This window comes from Ranitomeya variabilis, chromosome 7 (assembly GCF_051348905.1).
Source record: "Ranitomeya variabilis isolate aRanVar5 chromosome 7, aRanVar5.hap1, whole genome shotgun sequence".
Classification (NCBI taxonomy): Eukaryota; Metazoa; Chordata; class Amphibia; order Anura; family Dendrobatidae; genus Ranitomeya; species Ranitomeya variabilis.
Genome location: NC_135238.1, coordinates 217,260,525 through 217,274,921, shown reverse-complemented (window position 1 = coordinate 217,274,921; position 14,397 = coordinate 217,260,525). Strand labels below are relative to the sequence as shown.

Here is a 14,397-nt window from a genome sequence, read left to right as displayed (position 1 = left end):
ATAGATAGATAGATAGATAGATAGATAGATAGATAATAGATAGATTAATAGATAGATAGATAGATAGATAGATAGATAGATAGATAATAGATAGATGATAGATAGATAGATAGATAGATAGATAGATAGATAGATAGATAATAGATAGATGATAGATAATAGATAGATAGATAGATAGATAGATAGATAGATAGATAGATAGATAGATAGATAGATAGATAATAGATAGATGATAGATGGATAGATAATAGATAAATAGATAGATAATAGATAGATAGATAATAGATAGACAGATAGATAGATAGATAGATGGATAGATAGATAGACAGACATAGATAGATAGATAGATAGATAGATAGATAGATAGATAATAGATAGATGATAGATGGATAGATAATAGATAAATAGATAGATAATAGATAGATAGATAATAGATAGACAGATAGATAGATAGATAGATAGATAGACAGACATAGATAGATAGATAGATAGATAGATAGATAGATAGATAGATAGATAGATAGATAATAGTCTATTATCTATCTATCTATCTATCTATCTATCTATTAATCTATCTATTATTAATAGATAGATTAATAGATAGATAGATAGATAGATAGATAGATAGATAGATAGATAGATAATAGATAGATGATAGATAGATAGATAGATAGATAGATAGATAATAGATAGATGATAGATAGATAGATAGATAGATAGATAGATAGATAGATAGATAGATAGATAATAGATAGATAAATGATAGATAATAGATAGATAGATAATAGATAGATGATAGATGGATAGATAGATAATAGATAGATAGATAGATAGATAGATAGATAGATAGATGATAGATAGATAGATAGATAGATAGATAGATAGATAGATAGATAATAGACAATTCGCAGTCGCCCTCCTGTCTGAATTCTGTTCTACCTGTTAACTATCACACCAGCCATCCATCCATCCATCCATCCATCCAGCTGCTCCCATCTCCAGCATATCCTGCAGTAATAACAGGCCTGAGCCTCAGCATTTGCAGTTAATGTCACTCTTTGTGTCACATTATCATTAAAGGAGGAATAACCCAAAAGTCGGCATCTTCTAGAAGTGTTACTGGCATCATCCTCCACATATATGGATGTAAATGTCTGTGTGAGATCAAGAAGTGATCATGGATGATGGAAGAGGGGGGTAGCAGATATTTAGTAGAACGTTTTTGTCAGTAATCCTGTTGAAGAACATTATAGCCAGCCTCTCCTCAGCCTGAAATGGCTGATAACAAGGAACAAAAGACGTTATTCATCTGCACAGCAAGGTGAGATAAGACAGAGTTTAGAGGGTTATGTCCCTTTAAGACTGTAGATCAGGATCAGCCCCTCTGAGCTGTCTGCACTGAGCAGCACTTGCTGCAAGGAGAAGGTTCTTATAAAAAAAAAGTCATATTACAGTATCATCTGACATTAGCCATATTATTAAGGAACAACAAGTCTCAGCATCCTTGCCTTGGAATACACCACAATGTGTAAACCAGTATGTCTGCAAAACCCAGATACAAGTGCAATAGTCTCCTAGTAAATCCCAGCCAGGTCTGACTGCTCTCCAGATCATGCATGCGGATGGGAGAGCTGGGTCAGTACAAATAGGAGCAACTTATCCTGGCAGACTGGGAAAGGGTTAATTCTACAGCAACTGCTGCGGGAAAAAGAAACCAGCAAAGCCAACTGGAAGTTATGCACTTAGCAAATGGGTTGGTCGGTATTTGCTTTGGACAGATATAGCAGTGCTCAGATTGATTTACATAGGACTGCAAGTGGACTAAAGTCATTTAAAAAGGCTAGGTAAAAATATATATAGGAGAGAGATAAAAGATAGATAGGTAGGTAGATAATAGATAGATGAGAGAGAGAGAGAGGGAGATACTGTAGATAGATAGATAGATAGATAGATAGATAGATAGATAGATAGATAGATAATAGAGATAGATAGATAGATAGATAGATAGATAGATAGATAGATAGATAGATAGATAGATAAAGATAGATGATAGATAGATAATAGATATAGATAGATAATAGAGATAGATAGATAGATAGATAGATAGATAGATAGATAGATAGATAGATAATAGAGATAGATAGATAGATAGATAGATAGATAGATAGATAGATAGATAGATAGATAGATAGATAGATAGATAGATAGATAGATAATAGAGATAGATAGATAGATAGATAGATAGATAGATAGATAGATAGATAGATAGATAGATAGATAGATAGATAGATAATAGAGATAGATAGATAGATAGATAGATAGATAGATAGATAGATAATAGAGAGATAGATAGATAGATAGATAGATAGATAGATAGATAGATAGATAGATAGATAGATAGATAATAGATAGATAGACGGGTAGATAGGTACATGTAGATATTATGTCTGGTGTACCATCATCAAGAAACCTTATTTTTCACATTTCCCATGAAGAGTTGGTTAGATTATATTCCCCATCTGTGCCCCTATTTAATAATAATCACCCCCTAGATTCACAGCCATCCTCCTGTCTGAATCCGGTTGTACCTGTTCAGTATCACACCTTACATCCATCCAATGTCAGGATCATGCATATGGAACATTCTCTTGGACAAAATACCAAAAAATCCTATAAATTATATAGTTAAATACAAGCAGTTGATATTGTGCGATTCTTATCTCTGCATCCACTAATTAGAATCCTATCTATATAGAGAGAATAGAAGAGAGAGCTGCACTCACCTGCGAACCTTTAGTGCCAAATTTACCTCCGGCAAAAGTCTCGATCCTGATCGCACCACCAGCCCGAAATTCTTATAAATTAATATAACTAACAATCTGATAAAGAGAAGCAGACAATCTGTGTCTAGATTCTGCCCGATAAATTGATGATTCGGCCCTTGTTTGAATACAATAATTAGTGATTTTCTACATTGCGCCTATTTGCTTCTTTGCGCAAAACAAATGGCTAAAATGTTTCCGTTTATTTCCTGGATCTCGCTTCAGTTATATCAGATGTAAATAATAACAAGGTAAAAGAAAAAAAAATAACCAGAAAGGAAATTATTATCTTTTTCTGTTGATTAACTTTTTTTATTATTATTATTTCTCCACAACCGTTGATTGAGGATAAATGTGAGTTTTCTCATTACTGCGCAGTGCAGGTAAATATTAGCAGTAGATCTCTATTATTGATCTCCTCGGTCATACGGAGAACGGGATCAGAAAGGGGAGAAAGATCGATAAAGATATGAATGTAATATAATGTAATAAAGGGGAAAACAAATAAAACACAAATATTAATCATGATAAAACATGCTAAGTGCCTCCTCTGTGTGAGTCCTAGTCACAGCCTTCCACTATCTCCTGGAGTTTTAGTCCTTTGCTGTATAGGTCGCTAAGTAAATTATTAGATTAGCGATGATGGTGATGAAAATAATTAATCATAATTACTGAATACTAAAATATATTACTGAAGTTCCCGAAGAAGAATATTCCCCTATTCTTCATTCCCCAGACGGAAACCTGGTTACCCGAACATACAATAAAATATATAAAATACTTAGAAGTAGTTTTCTTCTAAGTATTTTATATATTTTATTGTATGTTCGGGTAACCAGGTTTCCGTCTGGGGAATGAAGAATAGGGGACCTAGTAACGTTTCCAAAATTTAACACGATTTATGCCCAAATCAAAACGTATAAAGGATAAACGAAATGCGTTTCTGAAAACATTTTTCTAGCCAAATTAAAAAAAGGACGCCTAGTATAAAAATGTTAGTCATAAAATAATATCTTATATTATAATCTTCTTTACTCCCTGATAATTAACATTTTTATATCGCTGGTGCTCTGAATGGTGGAAAGTTTTTTTTTTTTTTAATTTTCGAATAAAACCTGATACTGATAATTATAGGAAGGATTATTCCATAATCTTAATACTCTGCTTCTTTCACTGGAGGGAAAATACTTTTAACAATAACCGACCTGTGCTCATAGGTAGCGATGTACTACATAGAAAGCTAGAAATCCTGATCCTTGTCTGCTGCTTGAAGCTATGGGCTATCTATCTATCTATCTATCTATCTATCTATCTATCTATCTATCTATCATCTATCTATCTATCTATCTATCCATCTATATATCTATCATCTATCTATTATCTATCCATCTATTTATCATCTATCTATTATCTATCTATCGATTATCTATCTATCATCTGTCTATCTATTATCCATCCATCTATCATCTATCTATTATCTATCTAATCTATCATCTTTCTTTCTATCAGCTTTCTATCTATTTATCTATTTATCATCTTTCTATTACCTGTCTATCTCATATCTATGTATTTTCTGTCATTATATAGTTTTCTATTACTATTTTACATTTTTAAGTAAATATTGTGACTGAGCTCTTGAAGTCAAATGATAGATAGATAGAAAGATAGATATAGATAGATAGATAGATAGATAGATAGATAGATAGATAGAGTTACTTTAATATTGGTAAATAGAATTTGGAAATATCCAGTAATATATAGATAGGGAAAGTATAAGGATTGTAATATAGATCGATAGATAGATAGATAGATAGATAGATAGATAGATAGATAGATGCTACAGATATATATATATATATATATATATATATATATATATATATATATATATATATATATATATATATATATATATATCACTATCTAGGGTTTCAAGTCAAGCATTATTTTTTTGAGTTTACTAGACCAGATATTATTTCCATATTAAACCAGACGTACAAACTCTTTTAAAAGTTTCCAGCTCATCTTAACAGATTTTCTAAAGAATAAGTAAATGTTTAGAACCGATTCTAAAATGCTTCCAATCCAATCAAGCTTTATGCTTTGAGCAGCTGGACCTAATACCAGTCCTATGAATTGCATGAAAATACCCCCGCCAGATACAAGAACCATTGGCTTCATATCATTCATGATCGCTATTCTGCAACACATCTTCAGGTCTCTGCTTTCAGTAAATGCATCTATTTGCACAAATACCTGACTTTTTTGCTTTAATTCCTGAATCTATTTATCTATGTATTTATTTGCCCATCTATGTACTATCTATATGTCTATTTGTCTGACATGACATAAGAAAAAGCATACTGGAGCTGATGTCAGTATTACAAATTTTTTACTTTCCAAACAATGAAATAATAATAGTAATAATAATATTAATAATATATTAACTGACAATTTTTGAGACAATCATAATAAAAAATAAAAAATAAAAAATAAAATCCAAAGTGCTCGTCATCATCATCAGTCATTTCCAATGTAGTTCTGCACTGATGTCCCTGGAAGAAGAAGAATAAGAAGAAACTGCTGCATGCAAGTTCTATGTAAGAAGCCTGGGACAACTGAAGAAAGGAGAACTAAGATACTGTAGAAATGGTGTATTAACATCAACAGTACATACAACACGTACAAACAGGGAATGTGTGCACACGAGGTGTCCTCTGTCCTCCTCATCATCATCATCAGGGTGGAGTGAGAATACAATGTGCCTACTTACAACAACCACTCTTTATAAAATCTAGCAGACTACATAGTGTCTGAATACTATTTATATCCTATAGACATTACTGGCTGAGCAGCTGCCTATAAGTTCCTTGTGTTTCCAGATCTAGCACTGTATAAACATGCTTTACCTTTGTATGCAATAGTTTTATTTCTCATATGTTCTTTTTTTTAGCAAACACAAATTGTCATAAATAGGCACAAAATGATTAAAAATAGCTAAACTGTATCTTATACATTTACAAGCCTTATTATTATTATGATTTGTTTTGTATCCTTCATGCCATCCATTGAACATGTATATCACAATATATTACAACTTTCTTATACAACAGAGTCTCTTTTAAGGAGGGGTGGGGGATGGATGGGCTTGGTCACCTTAATACTATTGACTGAGGTCAGGTCATTCAAAGACTTGTTTATTTTTTATGTTTATTGTTTGTTGTTTTTAATCATAATCGTTCTTCTAATGAATGAATTGCTTTGTCCTTCGATCCTGAAATGTCCACCATCTCCTGTTACCCTTAGTCACTGTTGGCAACTGGCACGCCAAGTGCATATGCTTTAGTTCACAGGTAGAGAGAGACCTCTTTAGTCTGGAAATTAATTTTAAAAAAGTTCATTTAAATTGTCCTGATTTAAAAAGGTAATGTGTCCAAAAAAAGCTTGTCGATGATAGCTGGTGGTGGCACCAAGTCCTCCAGTTTTAGATAAAAGATACGTTGGAGCCCCTGTGTGCAAAGGGTTCTGAGTTCTGGTAGTTTCCCCAAAAGTTTGGACAGGTAGTTTGGGCGATTTAGCCCCCCATTGTTAAATGTTACATGGTCCTTTAAGCAGTTAACAATCTTGTTCTGAAGTTCTTCTACTCTTTTTGGTTCCTTCAAGCCATGTCTCTCTGCAGAAAAAAATGCATAATCCTGTTAGTCCAACACAAGGGCATGGTTTAATTGATATCAAATTTTAGGATTTTGCAAGCTCACCTGTCACCATGGCCAATGCAGCAATACACGAAAAGGCTGAAATGTCAATATTCATACTCTGCAAGTTGGAGGAAAACTCAACGATGGAATCAATCCATTCTCCGAAACCACGAACACATTGTAACCTATGGAGAACTGCCCCATTGCAGAAAATGAGTTTGCCCTCCGATGGGTTAGACCTGGAATTAATTAAATAATAGAAGAAAAAAACTAATTAGTATCATTGTAATAAATGGCCCTTTAAAAGACTTCTAATTACTGCAGAGCCAATAAAATGCAAATCAATTGACCTTGAACGAAGGGGTTGCTTACATAACAATTAAATCTTAATTTGATGATAATTACCTGTATGCTAATCTTAAAACAAAGAGTTCTAGGAAAGCTGATTCAAAGAGAAGATCTTGGTCCTGTTTGTGAAGCTCAGAAAACCCGGGGATTTTTTCAGCCCAACCTCTGATGATCTCCATAGAGCCAGTGAGCAAGTCGTAGAATTGTTGTATATGCTGAGTGTCATCTCCGTTCATTTGGAACTCTGGATTTGCTTGAAACTATGAAAAATGTTCTATTTTTATTAAAGAAATACATTTAATACAAATAAACGCATAATAAGTAATAATAACCGGGACATTTTTCTATGTGATGTGAAGCAATGTAATTAAATGCTCTATACAGAGGTGATATTATAGATAGAGGACATTATATGTGTAGATCGGGATGAAGCATTTGTTAGGGTCAAGACTAAAGGTTGGAGGTCACAAGTTAACACAGTCCTAATGGAGAAAGGTGTAAATAAATTGTATCAATCTGGAAGGAAACAACATGAGATTATTCTGCAATCTCCAGGGATATTGGCGGATATAGGGTATAAGGTGTGTGATCTCCTGCCCAGATCTCCACTAAAGGGAAACCACTCAGTGTTATTTCATCCTAATAATTAATCCTATTTTCATTGTAATTTAAGACTAAACGATAACAATGATATTACAATATAGGGTCGATACAGAACATGGGGTGACCCCATAAAGGCTGATACACCCAGCCTGTGCTCCCACTTACCCTGGAATAGTCCAGGCTGCTCATAGCCGGGTTGGAATCGACGTGGGCTCTCACTAGGGCACTGATCAAACTCACCGGGGGGCTCGGGGGCGACGGCTCCTGGGGGCTCTTGGGTTTGGATGGTAAACGACCTCTCCGACCTTTTAGACTGTCTGTGCGAACCACTGGATGCAAATACAAGACGAGGACGTTAATATTTCCCACACACATTCCTGGCACACAGTGTCCTCTGCCTGATGACAAAGACCCCTTCACTCCGGCCTGACCGCTCACTATAGGAACAATGCAGTGATCACCAGCAGCACTGTGCCCAGGACATTCCCTGGCATCAACGTCCCTGCAAACCACTCTGCCCCCAATATACAGCACTGGGCAATGTATATCTGCTGCTAGGATATGGGGCAATCAGGGTACACAAGTCTCTATTCATAATCTATCTATTATCTATCAATCTACATAACTATCTATCTATTATCTATCTATCTATCTATTATCTATCTATCATCTATCTATCTACATAACTATATATCTATCCTTAACTTTACATGCAATTATGCTCACAATGTAACCCATTTGAAGGGATGTCTCGGAGTTACCTACAGCAGTTCAGAAATGTGTGTCTACCTAGTATGTATGTATGTCTAGATACACATGTGTATATATATATATATATATATATATATATATATATATATATATACATACACTATAACTTGTAATAGATACATAGTAGCAAAATATTTATTAAAAAAAACCTCTGCCTACTCACATTCTGTATATTTATCTAATCGATGTATCTAATGCTGGTCTGTCATCAATTTTATCTACATGTATCAAATATTTCTAATCGATGCATCTAATATCTATCTATCTTACACCTATCAATCTACTTCTCTTTAGATTGTGACTAGAGAAAGTCTATATCTATCAATCTATCTTTTTATCTATTTATTATCACTCTATCTGTTTATCTCTATATCATTTATCTATCATCTACACACCTTTTATCAAAATCTTTGCTTTCTATGTGATGCTTTTATTAATTCATATTATCTATTATCAATCTACCTTTCTATCTACGATTCATCATCATCAGTCTCTAATAATTCAATTTAGTGTATCTATCTATCTATCTATCTATCTATCTATCTATCTATCTATTATCTATCACCTATATTTATGTATCATATATCAATCTATCACCTATATTTATCTATCATATATCTATCTATTATCTATAGCTTATATTTATCTATCATATATCTATCAATCTTATTGGATAATATAAATGGATAAACTAGATTCTGTACCTTCTTTGACCATCCCAACTGCAAGGCACTTCTGGAAGCGACAGTACTGACACCTATTCCTACGTCGTTTGTCAACCGGACAATTTTTATTTGCTAAACAAACATATTTGGCATTTTTCTGCACAGTGCGCTGCAAAGAAAGAAAAGAAAAGGGAAAGAAAGAGGCAGAGGGTGAATCCATGGGATGTGCTCCTTCTCAGGGCTCCTGTGTTCTGTGTGTGATGTGTGTGGAGGGGACATTGAGGAGCATTAACATTCAGCCACAGAGCTGTGTTTTATATTCCAAGAAGACAAGGAGTAAATACAGATCCGTGGCCATTCATATTATTTACATCCCTCAGAGACGTCTCTATTTCACATGATAAGATTATTCAATCAGGACGCTGAAATAAAGAGATCACTTAATTTTACCATAGGGAATTCTGTTCCACTTGGTTAGTTAAGACACGGTTCTCTGTCCTAACCAATTTATATCTGAAACTGCTAGGAAGGAACACAAATAGAAATGTCCTCCCGAACACAAGCAAATGAACACAAAGCGACTGGTGTAATTCTTGGCCCTTTCTTGAAGAAAACCTATAGAAGATTTTCAATTCTTTTCATTCCAAAACTACATCTGGCCACAAGAATAATTGGTCTAATTGCAGATTATGTTTATATTCTTCATCAAAGACCAACATAAATAACTGCACCATTGAGTTACCCAGGAAATTCTTGGAGAACATCACTTGGCTCTCATTTCTAGCACCTTTAAAATGTTTTACCACCCTGAACTATTAAATAAAAAGTATCAAGCATAGCTGGTACTAACCTTGAAAAATCCTTTGCATCCTTCACAAGTGCGAACTCCATAGTGTTGGCAAGCAGCATTGTCTCCACAGACCGCACAGAGACCCTCATTGGAGGGAGACCCCCTGGATGGAGGTGAAGGAATTTGGCTGTCAATGAGTTGGGACGCATGGCCAAGTTGAAGTCCAGGGAAGCCCATAGCTGCCTGTTTTCTGATGGGGTTAGGAACAGCAAAAGTCTGTCCGTCCACTATGTGATGGGCTCCAGATGTTTCGGGGTTCATAGACACATGGTGGCCATCAAATCTCATTTGACAACTAGACACTGGTGTCCCAGGTGGAGACTGCTTGAAAGAGAACAATGAGAGTCTGGAGACAGGACCTTTCCTCTGGTCAATCATGTGGGTGGTGGCCACATAGTTTTGATGGAAGCTGTGAAGGGAGCCAGGGTCATCCCACATTGAACTATGTTGGACAGGGAAACCTGGAGTGTTTGAACTTGGGGGTGAAGAGGATTTGTAGTAGATGGAGCCCGAATGTGGCATCATCTCATCGGATTGGGGTGGGAGGTGACTGTGCTGTTGGTAGCTGTGCATCTGAATATCTTCAACTTTTATTGAAGACTGTTGACCAGAGATTGGCATTTGGTACAAGCAAGGTGGCTTGACGTCGTAGCTTGAGTTGTAGTTGTCCATAAAGGTACTAAAGCTGGGGAGAGAAGTGGTGGCAGTGATTTCAGTGTTGGTCAGGTCCATGCTAAACTTGACAAACTCTGGAGTTAAGAAATCGGAGCTGTATTCTCCTGAAGAGTGGTAACTGTAGCTCTGGGAAGCTGGGCTGGCTCCTTGTGGCGATGACCCATACTGAGCCTGAACACAGGGCATGGCTGTAAATGAAACAATTAAATAGATACCCATACTGTTCAACTGAGCACTTCTCCATACACTGGAGTATTGTTTCATTCACCCCCAAAAAAACATTCTACAAAAGTAAAAAAAAAAAAAGTGCCCTCATCCCTCCCCTCTTAAAACACCAAAAGAACTAGGGTACCCAATGCATGCGAAAACCTGACTCCAACCCCATCAATTGCCATTACCTGCCATCAAATAAAGTCCCACTTGCTACTTAAATGTTGCAAACTACTATGCAAGTCAATTTATACTATGGAAAAATATTTAGAATTGAGAGTCCTCAGTGATTGATACTTTTTAATGGCTAACTGAAAAGATGGTAACAAAGTGCAAGCTTTCGAGACTACTCAGGTTTCTTCATCAGGCATAGACCTGAGTAGTCTCGAAAGCTTGCACTTTGTTACCATCTTTTCAGTTAGCCATTAAAAGGTACCAACCACTGAGGACTCTCAATTCTAAATATTTTTCTATCTACTGGCTAACACGGTACCAAGATATATATATCTTTCCTATATCAATGTATGCTATGCCAAGATATAGTCTAGGTAACTCTACATTACAGTAGCCAAGAATAACTATCCAACCAGTGTAAACATCTGTGACTATAGAAAGACTATATTAAACATATGTGAAGCCCCCACCCCCCGAAAAAGAAAAACACCCAGACCCCATAATGATCTGAACAAACCTTCAGCCGGGCTGCGGGCGTTGTCGATGTAAGTAAAGGATGACAGTGTTGTAGTTCTTGTTGGCAAGATTTCCAAAATATAAAAATGCTTCAATTTAGAAAAACCCACGTAACCAGCATAGGTTTCTGCAAAAAAAAAAAAAAGCACCATAAGTTACCTATAAGCAGATGGAATTTTAAATACACAAATAATACACACATATAAAATGCACCTACATTGGGAATGACAGAGGAGAAATGGCTAAAGGTGGAACACAGTGATGAGTGGAAGTGAGTTTTCTGGTGCACATGAGTCATTAGTGAAATCCCAGACTTTGGCCACTCACTATAAATCCCTGTATGTTCACTACACTGGGTTGAGTCATTTCACTCTTCATTGTGGGTGTTCACTTTATGGAATAGCAATCAATTACTGACAACTATGACAGGCATTTAAATAGCGACAGGACACAAATCACAGTCAGGCCTAGCACCTGTCACATGGAGTCATTATTTCTGATCACCTAAGTGTAAGACCAGAAAAATCTGCCTTCATATCGCCTTATATGTTAGATTACATTACAATCATGGCCCCAATAAAATAATGGAGTAAATAAATTGTGGGGAAAATAACGCCTATTTACAAGTCATTGATATACTATAGATACAATGTAACAGATGTGGTGACAATTCTACACACATGGTGCTTGGTGTAAATGTTCTCAGAATAGAAAGGAAGGGACACAAGCCAGCCAAACGGTTTAGAATAGCAAAATAGCGCTACATTACACAAGGCACCAGATTCAAGTCCCTATTAATTGCTTTACATCACCTCTTCCAGATGATGGCCCCGTGTACAGTAACTAGGAGACCAGAACATCACCTCCCCCAGAGCCAGGAGCTCACAGGGCAACTCCAGAAAGCCAGAAGCAGCACAGGAGACAACGGGGAGGATGGATGGATGATAGATAGATAATAGATAGACAGATGATAGATAGATAATAGATAGATAGATAGATAGATAGATAGATAGATAGATAGATATAGATAGACAGACAGACAGACAGATAGATAGACAGATGATAGATAGATATTAGATAGATAGATAGATAGATAGATAGATAGATAGATTGATAGATAATAGATAGATAGATAGACAGATAGATAGATAGATGGATAATAGATAGACAGATGATAGATGGATAATAGATGGATGGATAATAGATAGATGGATAATAGATAGATGGATGGATAGCTAGATGGATAGATAGATACATAGATAGATAGATAATGGATAGATAATAGATAGATAGATAGATAGATAGATAGATAGATAGATAGATAGATATATATGAGATAAGTAAATAGCTATGGAATAGAATGATAGATATAAAGAAAAACTTTAGTACTACTGGTAAAGAGAATATGGAAATATCCATTAATTCATAGATAGGGAATGTATAAAACTTGTCACAAAAGATAGATAGATAGATGACAGATAGATAGATTGTATCCATGTGCTGTTTAGCAGTAGTGATATGGCACTATGTATAGAGCTTTCTTCATAACTTCCATACAACACATGATAACCTACATAGTGCAACTTTTGATACACAGAGGAACATGGTGTGTTAGACAGCTATATAGATAATAGATAGATAAATAGATGAATAGGCAGATAGATAGATAATAGATAGATAATAGATAGATAGATAGATGCATAATAGATAGATAGTAGATAGATGGATAGATACTAGATAATCCCCACTTCCAATAAGCCATGTACAGTTGATAAGTGAAGCACAGTGACTTTCTTCCAGCCCAGGACAAGTAAACTCTGGATCGGCTCCTGAGCTCCGTGATGTAATAACTCAGCAGTGACATCACAGCCAGCGGTGACATGGCGGCAGGAGCCCTCAGACGCCCAGTGTGCCGCAGGCTCGGTGTCCGCAGTGATGCTCCCCAGTGATGCTGCCCTCCTGCTGTCAGGGCTGATGCTCGCAGTGCGGGGATGAATGAGCGGAGCCGGCACTTACTTGCAGGGCAGCGCTGTGGAGCCGCCGGCCCCTCTATGCCTCCAGCTGTGCGGCGCCGCTGTACATCCCTGGGCTGCTGCGGACGGAGCGGAGAACTTGCTGGCGGAGCAGTGATCGGTCCGTGCAATGTGCCTTTGTTTATGTGGGCTCAGTATACCTCAGCGCTCACTCTACAAGCGGCGGCGTCAGCTGACGTCAGCAGGGCCGGCCAATCAGCGGCGCGCTCCGCTCCACCGTCTGTGCTGTTGGCCCCGTTCTGGCTTTTGGTAAATTTCCGATGTGACGTCACGCAGCGAGCACTGGTCTGAGGTGGGAGCGAGCCGGGGTCTCACTTTCTGTGGAGCCTTCCTAGTGGGGGCAACCCCAGGAAAGTGTGCGTGTGTGAGTGTGTGTAGTGGTGTCTGTGGGTGGGCGTGTGCTACTACACCACTGTGGGACTGCGACTCTGCAAATACACTCAAGTACTGATAGTGTGTGTGTGTATATATACTGTGTGTGTATGAGCGTGTGTGTATATACTGTGTGTGCCATGCGTGTGTGTGGGTATATATATATATGTATATATATACATACAGTATATATATATATATATATATATATATATATATATATATATATATATATATATATACACACACAGTATATATATAATACACACACACAGTATATATATATATATATATATATATATATAACACAGTATTCACACTACACTATAGAGCTATATATATATATATATATATATATATATATACATTATTCACACTCATACATACACTTCAATATGTGCAGAAACTTATACACACACTCACATATAGACATACATACATAAGTATATAAACTTTCTACATACACACACACGCCTATATACACACACATACACAATCATACACATGTAGACACATACATATACTCATATATGCACACACACACACATATACTCACACACACACACGCACATGCACACATATGTACACAAACACACATATATATACACACACACATATATGCACAAAAACATGTACACACATATACACACACATTGCAGC

General features: G+C 36.2%; 1 protein-coding gene across 3 annotated transcripts; it reads right to left on the bottom strand.

Moving 5' to 3' along the window:
• Nucleotides 1-5,461: 5,461 nt before the first annotated feature.
• NR4A2 (nuclear receptor subfamily 4 group A member 2) lies at nucleotides 5,462-13,492 on the bottom strand. Of its 3 annotated transcripts, none has more exons than XM_077272932.1 (8): nucleotides 13,349-13,492; nucleotides 11,334-11,459; nucleotides 9,758-10,620; nucleotides 8,947-9,076; nucleotides 7,712-7,800; nucleotides 6,926-7,128; nucleotides 6,581-6,759; nucleotides 5,462-6,495 (listed from the first exon to the last, which is right to left on the bottom strand). In XM_077272932.1, the coding sequence occupies exons 3-8, from the start codon at nucleotides 10,616-10,618 to the stop codon at nucleotides 6,239-6,241; spliced, it is 1,719 nt and encodes a 572-aa protein (XP_077129047.1). In that variant the 5' UTR covers nucleotides 10,619-10,620; nucleotides 11,334-11,459; nucleotides 13,349-13,492; the 3' UTR covers nucleotides 5,462-6,238. The 3 variants fall into 3 exon arrangements, with proteins under 3 accessions (XP_077129047.1, XP_077129048.1, XP_077129046.1); XM_077272933.1 differs by having other exon boundaries at nucleotides 7,637-7,800; nucleotides 9,758-10,442; XM_077272931.1 differs by having other exon boundaries at nucleotides 7,637-7,800; nucleotides 13,349-13,486.
• Nucleotides 13,493-14,397: the final 905 nt, after the last annotated feature.